Here is a 9,117-nt window from a genome sequence, read left to right as displayed (position 1 = left end):
AGCCAGGGAGGCCGCCTTATATACGGAGGCCGAGCCTGGCGAGGGACGTCATAGGCCTTGTTTGATGAGAATTAAAAGATAAGAGTAGGCTTTGATGAGAACCAAAACAAGGGAGAAAAATATTACTTTATTACATAACATTACCCCCAGATATCTAAAATCATGTTTCAGTCTTTCAAAGAGTTTCATATATATATATATATATATATATATATATATATATATATATATATATATATATTATCTATGTGTTTGCGTGTCATCTTCGTTGCTTCCAGCAACGTGGGTTCCTCATGGTAAGCCACTAGGCAGGACCTCAATTCATCATGTCTAGCTCCTCACCACAGGTTCATGTGGGTTCGGCACAGCTTGCGCCCAGGCTAACTGCTGGGGGGTCTGCCTGATACAGTTGCTCAAAATACTGAGCCCAACACTCACAAATCCCACGCAGGATTGTCTCGTGTAGAGACAAACTGATGGGCAGGGTCATCCACAGTGAAACGAGCTAGGTGCCCATATATCTTGAGTTGGTAGTCACAGATTATGCAAGTAACAGGTCTCATGCTGGTCTCTCCATAGAGGAAAACTGGTTGTATCAAGGCCTTGAAGACAGGAACCGGCATCTCCAAATACTCTTGTTGACTGACTCATGGCTTCTGATGCCAGACCAATCAGTCTACTGACTTCCCAGTCTGACTACCTAAAATCATGGACTGCACTATCAACTACCAATCTCTCTGTGACCTAAACATCCTTTCTACCTTTCGACAAGAATATATTGACTGAATAGGTTCCCCTTACAGGCCTCCAAAAGCCTGGATCTTGTCAAACTGGCCGAAAGATCGGCCTTTTGGGAGTCACACTCCCCAAACAGAAACGGCTGCCCGGAACACCAGACGGAAGCCGCCCATCCCCGACGATAGAAGACGGGACGTCCTCCCCCCAGATGGCCGCCAGGAACCGCTCAGCTACGACACCCCGAAGTCGCAAAGCCCCTCACTGACGTCCCTTCCTCCCTCGGTAAGGCTCGCTCCAGCGTTCTTCTACTGGGGCCAACCGAGGCAGCGACTGCTGTAAGTGGGCTGTAGGGCCCATGGCAAAGGCCCTCCAACTCTGCCTTGACGCCTTACTTAGGCGTCTCGTACCCTACAGTAGGTGGCCGCAAACAGCCCCACACCGACGATGCGCCATGGCGAAGCAGCACCAGCAGGATTCCGGGAGCGAAGACGGTGGTCGCCCTGTCACGCTGATGACGAAGCTGCCTCTGCAGAAGTCCCAGGGTAAGTGGCCGCCCCGGTAAGGCAGAGGTGACTCTTCGGCGTGACCCATCTCCCGGCGACCGCAGACATCTCTAAGCTGTCCTTCCTTAGGCAGTGGTGTCGATAGCAGGTAGCCGTCGTAGGTGTATTCATTAAAATTGGATCTGGTGGTAGGTGGCAGCTCGCGCGGGAGCCGAGTCGTCGTCCATTGGTGGGAGAGAGCTGGAGAGATGTTGCTGCGGCCGCCGGGAGAAGAGTGGGGGTGGATCTTGGTCTTGGTCCAGACCTCTACACATAATGTTTCCCCTCATTATTGCATATATCAAGAGCCACCACCAGATATTCCAAAGATTCAAGATGTGCAACTAAAATGGTTTGTCACTGATGGAGCAACTTTGGTATGAAGATGCTCGATAAACCCCTACCACACTTTACAGCACTTTCAGCAACTGTATATAGTTTTGCTATTAAACCAATAATCTGTGTCAGAATTTCTGTCTCAGGATCCCCCATATCAATACGCATTGCACTGAGTCAAATGTCTCCTTGAAGTCAATGTAAGTTACAAGCATCCCACGGCTTAATAACTCACAACTGCATTCCACAAAAAATCGAAGTGCTATGACGTGGTCTATTGTGGACTTGCCAGGAGTGAATCCAGGTTGCATCAGTCTCTGGTGCCTTAATAGTTGGTCACATATCCATTTCAGAAGAATATGAGCAAAAATCTTTCCTGTTAAATTGAGCATCATGATACCAAGATAGCTGCTACAGTCCCAATAATCTCCCTTCCCCTTTCAGAGAGGAAAAAACACACCATTCAACAGGTCAGGGAAAATGGAACCAGGATGCCAAATCGCAGCCAGGACAGGATATAAGCCCTGTGCCATAGCTTCACCCCCAACCTTTAGCAATTCAGCAGGGATATCGATTATGCCCACAGTTTTCCCACCCTTCTGCTTAGAGATTGCTTCCCTAACCACAATTTGGGTAGGAGGTTCCTCGCTGAAAGGGTGGGTCCAGCACAGGGATTACATCACCACTTCCATCCAGATAAACTGCCGGAGGGTCTACCTGCTACAGCTGCTCAAAATACCCAGCCTAACGTTCACAAACAACATGATTTGAGATCATTTGTCAATCCAGAGTGGATTGCAGTCATCTGCGAGGAGGGCTTGGAGTTCAGTTTTCTAAGGGCTTGGTAGACGGTTATTCATTAGGAAATGGGATTCAACCTCCTCCCCAAGATTCCTGATGAATTGTTCCTTGTCCCCTTTCTGCAGTGTCTTAACCCTAAGCATTTTGGAACCGCACAACACGCACCTGTGGCCTCCAGTGTCTCCAGTAAGATGAAGTTCTGGCTTGCTTTTAGGTATTTGCCATTGGACTCCTGTGCTGCACCAAGTGTTTCATGCTTGAAGGAATCCCATAGAGCTACAAAGCCTGTCAAGTTTTCGAGCACTGCCAACCGATCAGAGACTGCTGTGGCAAACATACATGCACACTCCTCTACCTTCAATCTGTCTGAGTGAAACACCCTGGAGTGGCCACTGGAGTGATAAGGTTTCGAAGTGGACCTGTAGGATGGCCACACCCTATGGTCAGGATTGTAGAACTCAGAACTCTGGTAACCCTGAAGTTCTGGAGGATCCTCCTGCGAGTGCTAGCAAGAATCCCACAATATGCTTGTTAACCGAAGAGACCGAAAGCTGAAGTCGGCTGGAGATGGCTATGGCTATTTGCGGGATATGATGACCATCACTCCAGTCTGACCAGTAGCCATCCAAACAACCCGCCTCACTTCCTGGGTGAGAGGGTAGTATTCCTCCCCTCAGCATGTCCGTTTATATGGCTCGGTGCCAGTGAGGTTGTATCCAGTGGGAGGAGGACTGGCAAGACCTTTGGTGCTTTCAAATATGGCAGTTACTGATTAATTAATGAATTGTGTCATTATTGGGGCAAAAAAAATATATACATTTCATAAGACAACCCTTTAGTATAGTGGTTCTTATTCATTCTCCCACTCTTCCTTCAGAAATTTGCACTTCCCTCCACACCCCAGTGCATCTGAATAAATTTCCCTCTCAGATTTTGAAGAATATTATAATGTTCATTACTGAATACAAATTAGTCACACTATAATTTCACTTCTCGTGTGGTCATGCTCGCATTAAGAGAATAACAAATATACATGTTAAGTTTTCACCTTCCATTGATACATACAAGACTATTGGTGCTTACTCTATAGAGAGTATCACTCAAACGTTAGGTCCATATAGTGGTGTCTGACAAAGCTGCCACACCTGGTGGCATGCGCGATGTCGGCGGCCCGTAGGCAGCGACACGAGAGGGAGAAATGTATGGATGCCCCATGGATCCTTATGGCATTCCTTTGTCCCCTCTTCATTTTTCGCCTTCAATTTTCCCGGCTATTCAAAATAGTTTGATATTCTCCCACAATGGTAGAATCATCCCAAATTATCACCTTGGGGAAGGAAAGTTTGATGATTCAAGACATTTGCTGTCGGATAAGACAATCAAAGAGAACTATGTTGTGGGTCCTTGCTGCAAGCAAGGATCTGCCAGCCAGCATGGTGCCGCTACCCAAACCTCACCCAGGGAAGATAATGAAGACTTCAGCCATGACTGATGCGTTGATCAAGTGCGTAGTGAAGCAAAACCCATTCATTACAAGCACTGAAATGACAAAAATGTATCCAGAACTCCTGAAAAACCTTGTGGCTTGTATCTTATGGGAATACCACCAGCACCACCCCAATTTCCCTCTTGCAAGGCAGCCATCCAATGCTTACTAAGGAAATGAAGGCAAAGACGCTGGCTTTGGCTCACATATATAAGTGCTAGATGAAAGCACCTTCAGGAGCAACAGGGTGTGTAGTAAACATCACGAGGGTAACATCGGCTTTGACCCCTGCAACACTGTCAAGGGGATCAAACAATCCAGTTTCTGTAGTGCTTTGGGGCATTTGGGGGAAGGGTAAGGTGCCTTTTTTATCCGTAAATAATCATTAGGGAAATGTGTGTGTTTTTCCCCAATGACTCACGCCTCCCTTGGAAGGTACTGATCCCCCCCTCCCCCCAGGTTAAGAACCATTGTTCTAGTACATACAAATTAGATTTGTTTATTATTATGTGACTGCAAAATTGATCACATATTCTGAAAATGACAGAGACTATAAAGAATTTTACCCATATAAAGTGAACAGGTAGTTGATGTGTTGTTAATAAGGCACATCAGCATTTTATGCATCTTTGTAGAAGAATTTGCCATAGAAAAACAAAGGATGCAGTTCATAGATGACAAAATTATAATCCCTATATGATATGTACGTGAGATCGAATACTAAATGAATAAAAAAAATCTGAAGCCAGTGACTCATTTCCATTCCCATTGACCATTTTTGGTATAGGCGCCTAGTCTACATGCTACGAAAATTCATATATATACAGAGCCAGATAGATAGATAGAATTTTCCAATAACCCCTAAGACAAAATACAATATCATCGAAGTTTGTACTGACACTGTACTGACAAAGTTTTGGCAAAACATTCAGGAACTTCAATTAAAATGGAAAAAGTATCTGATTCCTGTACAACTTATCCTGTTTGTACGCACCACTCTTCGCTTCGCAAAGCATTGGAAACTTTTAAAGGTATTTCTCGGACTAGGTCAAAACCTTTTTATTGTTATTATTATATGCATTGTTCTTCATATGAAGAGTGGAAATTGCATGTCTTTTTGCATATTATTGCATCCACCGCGAGTGACATCTGTGTCCGAATCAGACAACTGGATATTTCAAATCACACACACACACACACACACACACACACACACACACACACACACACACACACACACACACATATATATATATATATATATATATATATATATATATATATATATATATATATATTGTGTGTGTGTGTATATATTTACATATACATTTATATCTTTAGATAGATACATACATACATACATATACATATACATATATACATGTACATATATATTTACACATATGTATTTATACATTTATGTGTGTGTACATATATGTATATATGTACATACATATATACACATATATATGTATGTGTGTATATATATACACATATATATATATAGTGTATATATATACATATATAGACATATATATGTATACATATATATAGACGTATATATATTTATATTTGTACATATAAAATATTTACACACATATATAATATCTTGTGTGCAGAGAAGTATACACACCATCATTTTCCTTCCGGTTTGAACTAATGGTTCTTGGATGGGTTGCAGGTACGTAAATAAGTCATGTGTATCGGGATTTCAGATTTTATTTGAACGAATCATATTAACGGCTGATGCAGTGCTCGTGCTGGCCAACGTTGCAGCACAGCATCTGCTGGGAGTCCAGGCCGGTGTACTCCCAGGGTCCTCCACACATCTCGTAGTAAGCGTGAACCTACATGAAGAAAACAGAAATGACACAAGAAAACGTTAACTCAACATTTCAAAAAGGAAAAAAAAAGTTCACCTATAAACTCGAGATAATGAACAGTATTTCATGTCTATGGTTCATTGCAAACACAATGGCAGACTCTTACGTAGGAGTTGTGGATGAAGAAGATGAAGTTCGAGTACAGATTCTGGCAGATGTAGTGACCCACAGTGTCACCGTCCACGGTAGACCACAAGTCCATATTGTTAGTCATTTCGTTGAACTGGAAAAGGGTTATATAGTTTTATGCTCCTGTAAGATGACCATTCATCATTTCGCACAAGTGCAACAACTCGACCGAGAACCCTCCCTCATTGTCAGGTCGTTAAAGCACTGTCTCACCTCATTTGTGCAGCGGTTCTTGCACTGGTTGTGGCTGTTGCAGTCGGTGATGTTGACTTGAGGCAACTCGTAGACCATGATCTCTGCGTTGCTGGACGACACGAACATCGCACAGCGGCACCAGGGCTCCGACTGGGAGCTGAAAGGAAACGGTCAGCTGTTACTGTTGTAATGGCATTGACACTAGTGCTGGTACTTTTGTGATGATAATGATGACCATTATCATTTATAAATGTTATTGTTACCATGACATGTATGTTTAAGTATATATATATGTGTGTGTGTGTGTGTGTGTGTGTGTGTGTGTGTGTGTGTGTGTGTGTGTGTGTGTGTGTGTGTGTGTGTGTGTGAGTATGCGTGAGTGCACTGGTGTGTGTGTGTGTGTATGTATATGTGAGTGCATTGGTGTATGTGTTTGTGCTTATGTCGGAGGGCGTGGATGTGAGTGTATGAGTATATATATATACACATATGAATATATGTACATGTATATATATCAGTATAAATGTATATATATATATATATATATATATATATATATATATATATATATATTTATATACATATATGTATGTTTGTGTGTGTACATATATATATATATATATATATATATATATATATATATACATTAAGCCTTGCATGCCCAAGTACTTTCTCCCCCTCGAGCAATTCCGGCGAACTCTCCCCCTTTGTCACGGCCGGAAGAACTGACACTTCAAACTACAGAAGCAGGCACCTGCCCAGGACAGGAGGCGCTGGATAAAAGGACGTCTCGTCAGGCAGACGGAGAGAGACCGGAGAGACAGGAGAACAAGAGTAGACACAGAACAGAACAGCTCACCCTCCGCCCCCAGCACCCGGGGCACGGGGCACACCTTTACCGTCCCCAATAACCCAGTAAGCAAAGTCCTCTTTCATTCCACCAACTCCACTACCCCCAACTTTTTCACATACATGTACTGTATGTATATGTATATATATATATATATATATATATATATATATATATATATATATATATATATATATATATATATATATATATATATATATATATATATATATATATATGTGTGTGTGTGTGTGTGTGTGTGTGTGTGTGTGTGTGTGTGTATTATGCCCATGCATATATACATACACATATATAGGTATATATACATATATATGTGTGTGTGTGTTTGTGTGTTTGTGTGTGTGTGTATGTGTACATATATGTAAACATATATATATATAATGTATATATACAAATGTATATATAAATATATATATATATACATATATATCTTTGTGTGTTTATGTATATGTGTGTATACATGTGTGTATATATACATATATAGCTAAATGGAGGCGCTGGTCTCACCTGACGAAGCCGACGGCGAGGAGGGCGGTCACGGCAAGCAGGAAGGTCTTCATGGCTGGCGAGAGAGGGGACTCGTGGCCTCGGAGCCAGGGAGGCCGCCTTATATACGGAGGCCGAGCCTGGCGAGGGACGTCATAGGCCTTGTTTGATGAGAATTAAAAGATAAGAGAGAGAGATAAAGAAAAAATGCATATACCTTGGAACCTACATAACACATTCGATCTTGTAGCCTTTGATGAGAATCAAAACATAAGAGTAAGGAGGAAAAAATATTGGTTTATTACATAAGATTACCCCAGATATCTAAAAATCATGATTTAGTCTTTGACAGAGTTTCATATATACCGTAGTATATATATGTGTATGATCGTTGCTTCCAGCAACGGGGGTCCCTCATGTTAAGCCACTAGGCATTCCCTCAATCCATCATCTCTAGCTCCGCACCACAGGTTCCTGGGGGTCCGGCACAGCTCAAAATACTGAGCCCAACACTCACAAATCCCACCCAGGATTGTCCCGTGAAGAGACAACCTGATGGGCAAGATCGTACCACAGGGAAAAGAAATTGATGCCATATAGCCCGAGTTGGTAATCCCAGATTATGCAAGTAACAGGTCCCATGCTGGTCTCACAGTATAGCCGTCTTATGGACACATGGTCCTGCCACTGTACCCAATGATCAGGTGTAGGGACTTGTTACAAAATGCAAAGAGATGCAACTCCAAGGCAAGGCTGCACTTTCATAGATCAAAACTGGTAGTATCAAGGCCTTGAAGGCACGTAACTCTCGCTATACATAGGTACCACCATCTCCAAATACTCTTGTTGACTGACTCATGGCTTCTGCTGCCAGACCAATTAGTCTGACTTCCTGACCTGACAACCTAGAATCATGAACTGCACTACCAACATATGTCAAGCTCTCTGTGTGACTTAAACGTCCTTTCTGCAAATATGTATTGATGGAATAGCTTCCCCTTACAGGCCTCCAAAATCCTGGATCTTGGTCCAGGAACCCTCTACGCCCAATATTTCACCTCATTACTGAATATATTCAGAGACACCACCAGAGACTCCAAAGACTCAACATAGGAGAGCAACATCACCAAAGTTGAGGTCAGTCACCTTGACATTGCCTAGTATTGCTTCACACTGACTTTGGATAGTAGCTCTGCCCATTATCCAGTCAGAGCAAATATTGAGAAGTGTTGGGCCAAGGACACCTGATTGGAAACCGCAAGTTTTCAGGTTACCTGAAAATGGGCGGTTCGTTGTTGCACTATTATTGTTTTGCATTATGGAACATAAGTAATAGATGATAAATTATCTCCACATTTTCTCTATGTTATTAAAATGGGTTGTCATAGATGACACAACCTTGTAGGATATGAAGATGCTCGATAAACCCCAACCACACTTTACAGCAATTTCAGCAACTGTATATAGGTATGCTATTAAACCAATGATATGTGTCAGAATTTCCTTGTTTCAGGGCCCCCCATAGTGATTCGTAATGCACTGAGTCAAATGACTTCTTGAATTGAATGCAGGCTGCAAGCAACCCACAGCATAACTCACTACTGCATTCCACAAAGACTAATGCGCTAGAATTTGGTCTATTGTGGATTT

General features: G+C 42.5%; 2 protein-coding genes across 2 annotated transcripts in view; both read right to left on the bottom strand.

Moving 5' to 3' along the window:
• Positions 1 to 5,606: 5,606 nt before the first annotated feature.
• LOC113819426 (uncharacterized) lies at positions 5,607 to 7,620 on the bottom strand. The gene is made up of 4 exons (XM_027371663.2): positions 7,489 to 7,620; positions 6,129 to 6,267; positions 5,893 to 6,009; positions 5,607 to 5,750 (listed from the first exon to the last, which is right to left on the bottom strand). Exons 1-4 carry the CDS (start codon positions 7,539 to 7,541, stop codon positions 5,640 to 5,642), a joined length of 420 nt encoding a protein of 139 aa, XP_027227464.1. The 5' UTR covers positions 7,542 to 7,620; the 3' UTR covers positions 5,607 to 5,639.
• A 1,191-nt stretch (positions 7,621 to 8,811) lies between these two features.
• Positions 8,812 to 9,117, bottom strand: part of LOC138862836 (uncharacterized) — a 1,099-nt gene continuing 793 nt past the window's right edge. Inside the window, exon 3 of the mRNA XM_070126009.1 lies at positions 8,812 to 8,939. Within this exon, the coding sequence (XP_069982110.1) occupies positions 8,812 to 8,939 (128 nt within the window). The remainder of the gene's footprint in view (positions 8,940 to 9,117) is intronic.

Source organism: Penaeus vannamei, chromosome 1, assembly GCF_042767895.1.
Source record: "Penaeus vannamei isolate JL-2024 chromosome 1, ASM4276789v1, whole genome shotgun sequence".
NCBI classification, from domain to species: domain Eukaryota; kingdom Metazoa; phylum Arthropoda; class Malacostraca; order Decapoda; family Penaeidae; genus Penaeus; species Penaeus vannamei.
This window is presented reverse-complemented; position numbering and strand designations above follow the sequence as displayed.